General features: G+C 35.4%; 1 protein-coding gene across 1 annotated transcript in view; it reads left to right on the top strand.

Annotated features, from left to right (window-relative positions):
* The window catches only part of PDE1C (phosphodiesterase 1C), a 244100-nt gene that overhangs the window by 225377 nt on the left and 5784 nt on the right, over positions 1-12939 (top strand). Inside the window, exon 17 of the mRNA XM_029283292.1 lies at positions 7477-7539. Coding sequence (XP_029139125.1) covers positions 7477-7539 — 63 coding nt within the window. The remainder of the gene's footprint in view (positions 1-7476; positions 7540-12939) is intronic.

Here is a 12939-nt window from a genome sequence, read left to right as displayed (position 1 = left end):
TGCAATTTTACTGTGCTCTGTGTTTCTAGCAGGTGGGGGGCGGAAAGCAGACTATTGAGTTTAAATAGCAGATACGAAGTACAGGAAAACCACAGAGGTTTAGTTTAGGGACTGGCAATCCAGGATAAGACAGCTTCATTCTGTAGTCTCCCGAGGAACAGACTTATAGCCAACACATTTCAGAACAGAACAATTGGAAGGAATCAGTTTCTAGAACATGGTGTGCTTAAGAGGTGGAAGCCACCTCTTAATAATCTTAAACAAATACAGTCCTTTTCTACCCCATCATTTGTATATTTCTGGAGAAGGAAAATATTACTTAAAGTTCATTCTGATTAGCAGATGTCAACTTAGCATCTTCTGGAAGTAAATATATATAAATTTGGTATCATTAGGATTTTGAACAGAATTCAGATTAATTGCAAATATTGTTCTACCAGTTTGTGACGTTATTTTCCTCCTCTATGAAATGAAAAATAATACATGTGTACTTTTTAACACAAAACCCAAGGACTCTTCACATCAAGTATGCCAACAATTGGGCCCATTTTTAATTTAGCCAGTAGCTATTCTACTGGTTTTGAAATTGCAATCACAAAATAGTTATACTAGGTAATGCACACATATGGACAGTAGGATCCAAATGCAAAAGGGTGCTTCAGAGGGCATGCCACTTCTCTGCAACTTATTAAAGTGTTTCCCTGGGTAGTTGTGTCTGCAGAGGGCGTCCATATGATCATAAGAAAAGATTCAGCCCTTTCAAGTGTTGTGGACAGTTACTGTGTGCTCTGAGGCATATTTTTTTCTTTATGTCTGAAATGTTGCATAGCCTAAATGTGCAAACTTCTCTAATTGTGTGCAATCTAACTTAAAAATGTCTTATGGAATTTTGTGGGACTTACTCCCAAATAAGTGGCGGTAGAATTGCAGTTTCTCAGGATGCATTTTCCTGTCAACAATGGGCAGGATCTGTGGTTACAAAGAAACTCCTCATTGCATTTATTACTAAAAAAAAGAGTTTGATTGTCACAATTTTGTGCTGAGGTTCACTTTAAATATTCAGGCTACCTACTTCTACAGTTTGCAGCTTTTGCACATATAGCTTAGCCTATTCATACAGAAGGCAGTTATTGTCCTCTGTCTCTTTCTTATTTAATATTTTGTACATTTTAGGGTTTTAAACTATAATTTAGGGTTTGAAATACTCTAATGAGTATTTAATGCAATATTAAGTCCCAACTAAATGAAATATTTTGTTTAGAGGGATGATCTCTGCTCCCCTCTGGAGTCATTAAAGTTTCCTTAGACATTATCTCTTCACAAAATATCTGTTGAGTTTGATACATTTACTTTTAGGTTAATTTTTTTTCATTATATTCATCTACAGGACAATTTAGATGACAGTTCAGAAAGGCAGGAAATGCCTTAAATATAGCAAGAGATAGAACTGAAATGTGTTGTGCATTTGTGCACCACCGCTCTAAGTCAGTGTTGACTTCTCGTTTTCAGGAGTAGTTTGCCACTGCCTCTTTCTTAGGGCTGACAGTGACTAGCCCAAAATTACCCAGCTGTCTTTATGCCTAAGATGGGACTTTTTGGTCTACAGATTGTAGCCTGGTGCCTTAGCCACTACACCAAACTAACTCAGAGCTAAAATACCAATATACAGAAAACACTGGGCAAAGTAGCATAGTATGGCTACAGCACAGATAATGGATTAAAAACTTGATTTATATCTTGTACTACAGTAGAACCTCTCCAAAATATATCATCCTTTTCTTCTCATTTGAAATCAACTTAATTATATTTCAAATTTTACTACATAATGAAGAAATTTTAGGGCTAAAATTTGCATTCAATCCCAAAACAACTGGAGCATCACTTGAACACAATCGGAATTGACAAATTCACCATCAGTCAATTGCAAAAGGCAGCTTCATTTGGAACAGCTAATGTCCTGCGATGATACCTTTAACACCATCAAGCATCAACATCTGCCTATCCTTGGTCCTTGAGAAGGACTCAATGGGTGGATAAAAATATCAAATCCAGTCTGAACAGCTGGCTGACTGTGTGACAAACCATAATAATAATAGTCATTTATAAACTACAAAGCTGAAATTCTAAAATACCTGTTTTAGATTTCTCATTCCAACATTCTGAAACAGCATAGCTTTGCAGATCTTGTTCATCTTTCAAGTTCTGTATTTTTGGAATGAAAGAATCTAAAAGCATTTCTAATGTGTTTTTCTATGTGTATTGTCACTTGAAAAATGAATGAGAATGACTGCTTCATGAACAAATGGAAGCTTTAGAAATGTAAACAATTCTCTGACAACATAATATTCTAGTTCCTTAACATTTAGTTTTACAAATGCTGTTCCTTAATAGAAGGAATGTATTATATATGCTGCAGCTGTGTTTGTTTGCTATACAGATCTTAAGCTGGCCTTTGCAAGAGTTACCAACATACAGTACCTATTGTGCTAAATCAGTGCTTGCCTAGTTTAAAAATATATAGTATAGTTGGTCTGGCTGCTTAACATGATTCTGATTAACATGTCAGGGGTTTTTACCCTTGTTTTAACCAAAATAATTATGAGTTATATGTGAGAAAAAGGCAGAAACCCCCATTTTGATTACTGGGATAAAGAAGATTCTTTTCTCTCCCTCTTAGTACTGGTTTTACACAGAGAGAAATATGGGTCTATTAGTAGGACATTTGTGAGATTTCGAGAAGTACAAAGCATCCTGGTCTATTTTCAGATTATTGTTGAAATTCTATCCTAATGCCTTGATTTCAACCATGAAGATAGATTGTGCTGTCAGCAGATGTGCTCAAATTTAAGAGTTTATGAACCTTGGACTTTTCAGATTTTTGTCAGTGTGATCAGTTTCTTTTCAGTTCTGGCTGTAAAGGAGGTATAAAATCAAACCACTACTGTTGGATATGCAATTCCCTGGTTATTGGAAATCGTTTTCAGAATCTTCACTGTGATACATTAGATTTCTGATTCAAACTGATCTCACTATGCATTTGGCAGCATTGGACAATTTTTTTTATAAAACTAAGCTTTAATGAAAACTTATCAGATTTTTGTGAATCTTTTTTTTCCTGCTGAAAAAGGACATCAAGCAAATCAAATTATACAAACACCACTGTGTAATTTGGAAAATGTCAGAAAACACCCTATGGATCAGGTTGATGGAAAGCACCATTGCCTGCTCCAAGCTGCTTAGCAAGTAAAGTTGCAGCCACTGTGTTTGTTTTTCTAATAGTCAAGACTATAAAAATTGTAGTTTTAGCAAATTGTGGCTCATATCAAAGATCTGTATCATTTGTTATAAAAGAGGTTTTTGTGACAGTGTCTGTTTTTAATCCAAAGTACAGTTTGCATGAATAAAGCCTTATATGGCATAAGGTGTGCTTAACTATCTCTTGTGTTGTCTGCCCAGACAGTATGAGCCAAAATGTTTTGCAATTGAATTCAATTAAATAATGTCTTCTATTGCTACACCAGAAGTAAAAATTCTCTGTCATGGAGCCGGCCCTCTGGAATGAAATTCTCACAGATTTTCATGTGCTGCCACACAACGCATTCTGGAAAACCATAAAGACCTGGTTTTTATTTCAGGTCTTCGGTTAGGGTGTTTGGATTCCCCCTATCAGATTTGTCTGGGAATTGGGTGTGGTTTACCAGCTGACTTATTGCTTTTTAAAAAGCCTTTTAAAATTGTTTTTATGTTTTATTTGGTTTCATTGTACACATTCAGGGTCAATTTAAAGTTGGCCAATGCTTAAATTTAAGCAACCCTATTATATTACATTTGAGAAACTAGAACTTCTGGTGTACTATATTGGGGGGGGGGGGTTGCCTTCAGAAATTATTATAGAAAAGCCTGCCCATCTAGATGTTTGGGTAGGACATTTGCAAAATTTCTGTAAATTCTGCCATTAATTCTGACAGTCTAATTGAATTCTGTGTAACAACATGTTACATGTTGTTTATATTTTGTCTGTCTTTCAGGACAGACAAAAAGAAATACATCACACAATATATAATTTAAATAGAGAATTTGCTTCTACACAATACAATGATAGCAATTAGTGTAACTGCTCAGTCAGATTCCTGAACAATTTGTCTGTCAATGGGATTTAGTAAGGGGAACTTTCCCCTGCCCATTCAAAACCAGCTATTGGAAATCATATTCCTAGAAATATGTAATTAATGATTTTGAAAAACTGATTCTGGACCTAGTTCTCCTAAAGCCATTCAGATGCCATTCTTCCATAATGTTGTTTAATATAATAGCATGGAAACAATGACTGAGGTATCATTTCGGTAGAAATTTGCAATATGATTATTATATTATTACATAAAACTAGGCATTCTTTCTACCTTGTATTACATAATGCCTATCCTAAGATTATTATAATAGCACTTAAAATAAATGGACTCAATAACCTTTGGTCAAGGAAACAGAAAAGAATTGAATCTAGGTACTCTGTTCTCATAATTATGCACCTCAGGTTGTCATCAAGAAAAATCCAAATACATACTAGCATTTTGTTTTATATTAGCTAGAATATACAAATGATATCTCAGGGCCATTTTCCAGATTTTATATATGTAACAGAAACTGAGTATATGATATACTTGCTTTCCCACATGTGCTTATTGTATTCCCAATTATTGTATACATGAAATATTTTACTTAATCTTCTCCAAGCTGACACTGATGTTTTAGATTAACATCTAGATTTCTAACCAACGTGAATTTGGCATATATTGACTAGGAATCCCAAATCTAGGAATTATGATCCCATGGCATCCATAGCATAAGACTGGGCAAAGTTGATCTGACATATTTGTACACCTAAAATGATCATGCTTTAAGAAATTGTGGATGCATGTCATCTACAATAATTTTCCCCAAAAAATGTTTGGGAGGGGATAATGAACATCCAAAAAGACAAATCTCATTTGAATTCATTGCTAAAAGAAGGAGGAGAAAGCTAAGTTTCTAAGTAAACCATCTTTGGTTTGTTGCTATTTTGGCTCAAAATATAAGTGGCTTGTAGACGTGCAGCAATGTATATTTTCAACACTTGTGAGAGTATTTTTTTAGAAAAAATATATTTATTGTATCTTTTTTAAACTGTGAAGAGGAGGCATGTTGTCTCTAAACATATGAATTAGTTTTGCAGCTTTTTGGTTTTTCTGTAAGTGTATTCCTGTATGTTCATGTTATTACCAAATAAAAGCAAATAGATCTCCATTTGTATTGAATCCCAACTCTGTTTATCTATATCTAAGGAAATAGTGCTTAGCATGTCCATCAGTGTTGTAATAGGATTTAAGGCACATCAAAGCATGGTGTTAGCAATGGTCCCACATTGGCTCTATACCAGTGGTGGGATTCAGCTGGTTTGCACCAGTTCGGCAGAACCAGTAGCTATTTTTTTGTTGCCCAGGCCCAGAATAGACTTCCGGAAGCAGCATCCACACAGAGAACTGGTTGTTCACATATTTGAATCCCACCACTGCTCTATACCCACATGAGCTTATGGTTCTGGCAGCAGCTGGATCATCTTATTTTTATCATAATGAATCCAGTTTTCCATGAGCATGGGGGAGCTCTTCAGATGTTGCAGCTAATATGGATTTAGAGGGAAATATTACCTCATCTTCTTTCCTGATTCCTGAGCTATCCTTCCACCTTGCAATGATTTAGTTGCAATCACTTCACCCTATAATTTCTGCTGTTTAAATAAACATGCAGAGGAATGATGTCTTGGCTGTCAAAGTGGCTGAACAAAACAAAACGAAACAAAACAAGAGAATACAGGAACCTGGGCAGTGCTTGCATTTCTTTTTATTTTAATACATTTCTATTGGTCAACTGAACAGTGCACTAATCATTTATTCCTATATGTTTTAGGCATAGAGGTAATGTGGATGAACATTGGTGACCTTGAACTTGATTCTGAGGATTTAGGAGTAAAAACATTGGGGGAATAGAAAGGATCTTTATAAGGAAAGGGGAGCCATTCTAGAAATCTTTCCCTAATTTTTTATTATGATGGCTCTTTCTCATACTATTAGTAGTAAGATCTAATCTTTCATGGAAGGAGAAAAATCCTAGAAGCCATTTTTTTCAAATTAGCATTGTTTTGCTTTTGAAGTACAGATATCTTCTATCTGGATTTATCTGGGTCTCTTAAAATACAATGCAAACTATAATGGGATATCTTGATTTCATTCAGTTCAACTATATTCATTAAAACAGAAGTGAACAACAAGTTTTCTAACATTTCTCATCATTGGCTATGCTTGCTCAAAATGCTTCTATTATCTAATCTGTATTTATCATGGCTTCTTAAAGTACTGTGTGGTTGTACAAAAACCTGATAATCTGTTGATCTTGGTGTCCTTTGCCATATTTGGGGTTGCAATCATCTTAGTGGGGAAAAAGTGAGAAAGTCTAGTGCAGTGGTGGCAAACCTATGGCACGGGTGCCAGAGGCGGCACTCAGAGCCCTCTCTGTGGGCACGCGCGCCGTCGCCCCAGTCCTAGGCCTTTAGCTGGGTTTTATAAAATCTTTTCGCTTTAGGCCTCCGCCGCCATGTGCAAAAAAAAAAAAGGTTCAATTAATCAGTCAATTTCAACTTCTCACGGGAAAAAAAAGATCTTGCAAAGTTGGAATTGATTGATTGAACTTTTTAGTCCCATCCAGTCTGCCGTTACCACTGCAGCCACACCCACCCAATGGGCCACACCCACCCGGCACCCGACGATGCATAAGAGGGTTTTGGGTTGCAGTTTGGGCACTCGGTCTCTAAAAGGTTCGCCATCACTGATCTAGTGCAATCCCAAATAACTATACTAGACTAGAGGATAGTTTTCATGGAATTCTTCTGCAGCTAGTAAAAGCCTTATTCTGGGTCTTATGCTCCCTCCTCCCCACCCCCTTCCTGGAAAGAAAAGTGATTAAAACTTGCACATTCTGCTCTGAGGCAAAATATAGATTACAATTTTACCCAAATCCAGGAAATCACACTGCATACAAACCACCAGTTGCATATAAATAAGCCAAAATTGCAAAATATAATTGGATCTTGGTTTGCAATCCTGGCATGGTACCAACCAGGACATAATGCTTCTGATTTCTGGGAGGGCAATAGGTAGGAAAGCATAGTGCAAAGCACTAAATTATGGTATTACCTGAAATTATTTGAAAATAGAAATAGAACTAGTGAAACAACCTAGATGATCATAGGAATCTAGTGGTCATTCAGCATTTTGTAGCCCAGATCCCATCACCTTAATCACGGTAACTACTGTGACACATCAGCATTTAGCTTTTTAATCTGTTGTAGCAGTGGAGAGGAAATAACTACAAATATATTGACATATAACCAAATGATTGTCTGTTGAAGGCATACCAATAACTCATCTGCTTTTATTCCTAAAGGTTCAAAACAACTTATAAATCCAGCATCTGTTCCTAATTCCACAGATCGGCTAACTTTGCCAGGTTAGTGGCTCCAATTGTATTTGAATGCAGTTATATATATTATATATATTAGCATCTAAATCATATTGTTCAGATATGAAAAGATACTCTTTCAATTCAGATTGCATGACCGACCGTGCTCTTAAATAAATATTTCCTATTTCATCTGGACTTCATCTCCTACACTTCCCAACAGACATGGTATCAATTTGAGGAAAAAATGCCATAAATAATGCTTAGCAATATATTTCCTGTGACTTAGTATAGAAATCAAGAATATTTTTCAATTACGTAATGAATCTGTGTGTGTGTGTGTGTGTGTGTGTCTTCAACTCAGTGTTGATTCCTGACGACTGCTTGGACTAGTCCCTGCAGGTTTTTTGACGAGATTTCTGAAGTGGTTCACCATTGCCTGTTTCCCATGTCTGAGAGAAAGAGTGACTAGCCCAAGGTCACCCAGCTAGTTTTGTGCTCAAGGCGGGACTAGAACTTACCATCTCCTAGTTTCTAGCCTGATGCTTTAACCACTACCCCAAACATGCTCTTAGTCATGAATCTGTAACCTATGTCATTAAAAAAAAACAACCCCTGAAATAAATTTTGCTGAATAATGTGAAGTAAAGATTGAGAGTTTGGTTCCTACTGTCTGGGAAAGGAGCTGGATTGTAAGAATCAAGTTGTTTCATTCTGTTATTAGAAAACAGCAGGTATTATGCTGGGATGAGATAGAGTATCTGCTTTTTGGTTAGGATCAACAAGTCACCTTTTCAATATGCATTTTCATATCTATATCTATGTCTATGTGGCGATATATATACACATATCTATGAAATATATATATACGATATATATATGATATATATATATATGGAATAGTACCACTTTTTGTTTTTTTAAGTGACTCAGCTCCCTGTGGCTTTTAAATATAAACCAGATGTGTTCAAAAGCATAGTTAGCTAAAATTCTAGGCAACTTTGATGCTGAATTATGAATTATTGATTATTTGTTTTTTTATGATATATTTCTTTTACAACTTTCCTAAAACATAGTATACAACACAAGACTCACTGAACATATTAGATCATACAGAATGATCTGAGCTTCATTCTCGAAAATTTGAGTTTTAACTATTCATTTTGTACTTTTCCTAATGCTGTGAAGGATTTCTTAATAACTAAAACATATCCAATAATAAATGTATTTCAGAAAAATTATATATTTAATTTTATGTAGCTAGAGAAAGTATGCTTTTAAATACATATTTTGAAAGTTTTTTTAATGACAATTCTTGAAAATAACATATCAGAGACATGGATGGCTCTAGTTTTCAGCAGAGCAGAACTGCTCTGTTGTATGAAGTTCAACTTGAGAGAACCTTTATTTTGAATCATTTGTTTTCTTCTGTTATCCTATATACTATATCCTTTCAGACATTCTATATTTTTATGTGTACATTTTTGTTTTCTGTTAATTTTCTGTTTATTTTAAAGCTTACTGTATAATATAGTCTTGATTAAACAACAACAATAAAACAATATCAAGCCCATTTTACATTGTTGAGTTCTCCATGTCACTAAGTGTAATCCTGGTTCAGAATATATTTATGTAGTGAAATGTGACAAGGTCTTGAATTTCTAACCTAATGTTCTTGTCAAATTAACAAAGGGGTTGAATGTAAATATATTCAGTGGCAATTAACTTGGAATAAAATCAGTTATGACTATAGTGGTAATGGTATTTACCTGCAATTAAATTCCAATGGATGCAGTGAGATTATATAGGTGGAAAAATGCTATAGAAGATTACAATCTTATGCACAATTAGCTAGGATAAAAACAAAACTTCTCTCTGGTTTTTCAGTGGAATGAGTTATATAAACTCTATTTCTCATTGCTTTAGGTGGGATTTGGAGCATAAATTTTATGTACGTTTACTGAAATGTAAAGTTTTCTTTATTGACTTGGGTTATTCTTAGATCTAGAACATACCAGGACTTACCATTTAAGTCCTGTGTTCATGCTGATCTAACTCTAAACCAGTTTAAAAATCTTATCTGGATGAAATATTTTGTGAACAACTTGCAGTCTGTCACATACATAACATACATACTGTCAACTGATAGTCCAGATCTGAAAACATACTCTACTAATCTGATTCTTATTAACTATAGTAACAGAAACTGACTATGTCCCTTTCTTCCTTAGTTAGGGAAACTTCAGTCTGAACTTCTTTCTTATGCTGTCACTATTGAACAGAGTTAAAGTATGTTTATTTATGTAACTATCATTGCCCCTGTCTGGCTTCCCCACATTACCATGATGGCTCTATATATTATACACAAATGTGTGTGTCTGTGCACACCCATGTATGCACACTTTCAAGTCAGTGTTGATTTCTGATAACTACCTGGAAAGTCCCTGCAAGATTTCAGAAATAGTTTACCATTGCCTCCTTCCTAGGGCAGAGACAGTGACTGGCCCAAGGTCACCTAGCTAGCTTTGTCCCAGTAAGCTCTAGAATTCATGGTCTCTCAGTTTCTAGCATGATGTCTCAACCACTACAATAAACTATATGTGCATGCACACATACATAATTATTCTTATAGATACAAATTTAAAGCATGAACATGCACGCACAAACAGGCTTAACAAGGACTTGTAAAAAAATCTTATTATCTGATTGCTTTTTAATGTCTTTAAGAAGTTCCTTTACTCTGGAGGCTGCAGTAGCACAAGGATTTAAATGTTTATCTTATAAGCAGAAGGCTCCTAGTTTTGAAACCAGGTAGAAATGTATTTTTTAAATTCTATTTTTCCTCAGATTCCTATTTTTAAGAAGTCCATGTTTTAGTGGACTTATTTAAAAAATCATAGAGAAAAGTAAAAGGCTCAGGGAATGAAAAATAGGTTTCAGCCAGGAAATTTTATTTTTTATTTATTTTTCACATTTATGAATGTCCTATCTCGTTCGGGGAAGGACTACCTTTCCCTTCAAGCCAGAAAACGTCTATTTACAAGGCCAGTGTTCTAATCAATATACTGTTACAGCATTCATGGTCAAGGTAGTACCAAAAGGAATTAGAGTGGATAATAAAATGGACTTAATAGCAAAATAATAGTAGCCAGAAATGTTCAAGACAACATAACAATGCAAAGTGTACTTCAAAAGTGGAGGGGAAAAACATGCCCTGAGATCACTTTGACAATGAGTGGAGAAATTATGGAAGGCAATGTTATCTCTTTCAGCCCTGCAGCAATGGCTGCCAACCCTTTCTATGGATGGGGCAACTGGGTAAGGCGAATAACCCCATCATCACAGTTAATTGTAGCAATCCCATTTTTATAGATATAGAATGTCATGAGCTAACTTAATTTCAGTTGACGGTTTCTTGATATGGTGGCACCTGTGACAATTTTAAGAAGACAAATCTCTGGGACAAGATGGCCATGAATTAATGCCCCAAACTATATATTTCTTTCTTGTTCAATTTTTAATAGAATCAAATATAAATATGTCAGCTTTGTCATAAGCACCATGTAGATCTGCATGGATTTGCTAACATACTCTGATGTTCTTATAAATTTCTCAAAACTAAGCTCTGAATTGTGGCTATGATGGCAGACAGTGAGGTTTGATAAGGTAGCACTGAATTCAACAGATGTTTCTTCCAGACAATCCAACAATCAAGCCATAATGATCCAAAGATATTTTTTCCTGCCACGGAATGAAAATAAGTTCTGCCTTATGAAGATCAATCTTATGCCATATGCCAGAAGCAATTCTTACATTAAGGTACAGTCAATAGCATACAAATATTATCCAGCGCGGACTTGCTCTAGAAGCACTGTCTAGTATAAATAGTAGCTTTAGAGGTGGCTATCTTCTGCTTCAGTATTTATTCTTATTTTTAATGGATCTCTTTATAATTGACATCCTTTTGAATGATATTCTTCCTTGCAGAAAAGTAAGAAATTCTTCAGAAAAGTGCATTATATCTGCATGCATACCAACAGCTCAGGAAGCATTTTGGAAAAAATTAATACATTTTCAGCTAAAAAATTCAGGTTGGTAAACTTTTAGCTATCATGACTCATTTATATGGCATTTTAATATAAAAATAAATATCTAAACTAAAATAAGATCAACGTTTAATCCTTAGAGATTTAAACTTGTAATATTCTTTTAATAGGCAGTTGCCTCAATTCACCTAGAATTATTTTAATATCCTTCTTCTCAGACTGAATATCCTTTGAAGCACAATATTTGTTTGTTTATTTTCATTATAAATTATTTCATACATTGTGTTACAGTTTATCCTCAAGTGTAGATTATTCATCAGTAACTTAATAACACTGGTTCCAAAATAGAACTTCATAGAATTTTATGGCCTACATAAATTATCTTCTATGTTGCTATTATTTATTCAGTATATTTTATTTCCATATAATATCTTACTAAAGGGTCTTACAAGGAAATAATGTTAACAGTGTTTTAATAATTTTTGAAAGAAAGGATGAATATAAAAAATAAAATTTTAAAACTTCATTTTAAAAATGAGAAAAGCAAAATTAAAAACAACCTGAAGTTAATATAAGCTGATGCAGAGAGACAGACACAATCTTCGAACTCTGGGATAAATATAAATCAGCTGTTTATTATTAAAAAATTTAAAACAATAAAAACAACTATTTGCAATGTTAAAACAAACTTAGCTTTCACTGGTCCACTGCCAGCATCTTCAGAGTAAAGCATTGGGGTGGAGAAAGATCTCTTATAAGCCTTGCTAACCTAGTTTTTTACACATTGACCGCATGATAGGGCCATTCGTCTTAACTGACCGTAATTGCCTTAAATGTCCCACCTCTCCTTGTTTGCACTCCAGTTCCACAACTTCTGTCTCTCCCCTCCTTATCCTTCCTCTCCTTCCTGGTGCTGTTACTGTTGGTATGCCTACTAACCACTCCCCCGCACTCACTTTGGGCTGTGGATCCGAGTCCAGTATCCCAAGTGCCCTTACACTGCTGTTCCCTTCTCCTCCATTCCATTTGTCTGTCTGTTGTTCTTGTCCTCCACTATTTGTCATCATGAGTCCTCTTCTCTCCCATTTCCCTTCATGTCTGTATGTGCCTGCTTGCAGCTCTACCCCGTCCTTTTGTCCCATCTCTGTGCGATCAGCTGGGCTGCCTGCCAGCTAACTCCTGAATTCACTCCCCCTCATCTCTGCCAATCCTATCCTTGCATCCACGGTTATCTCCTTGCAATCATTCTGGGCTGGGCGCTCAGGGTTGGCACTGCTGGTGCTCCTTCACTGCTACCCCTCCTCTCTTTCTTACCCTGCTGATCCATCCGCTGTTCTTACCTTCCTCTCACTATCCTTCTGGGCCCTATTTTTTCTGATCCTTCTCCATGCTTGCGTGTGCA

The sequence above is a fragment of the Protobothrops mucrosquamatus genome, unplaced genomic scaffold, assembly GCF_001527695.2.
Source record: "Protobothrops mucrosquamatus isolate PMUCROS unplaced genomic scaffold, P.Mucros_1.0 scaffold48, whole genome shotgun sequence".
NCBI classification, from domain to species: domain Eukaryota; kingdom Metazoa; phylum Chordata; class Lepidosauria; order Squamata; family Viperidae; genus Protobothrops; species Protobothrops mucrosquamatus.
Note: the sequence above shows the minus strand (reverse complement) of the source record. Positions and strands in the feature narration are given on the sequence as shown.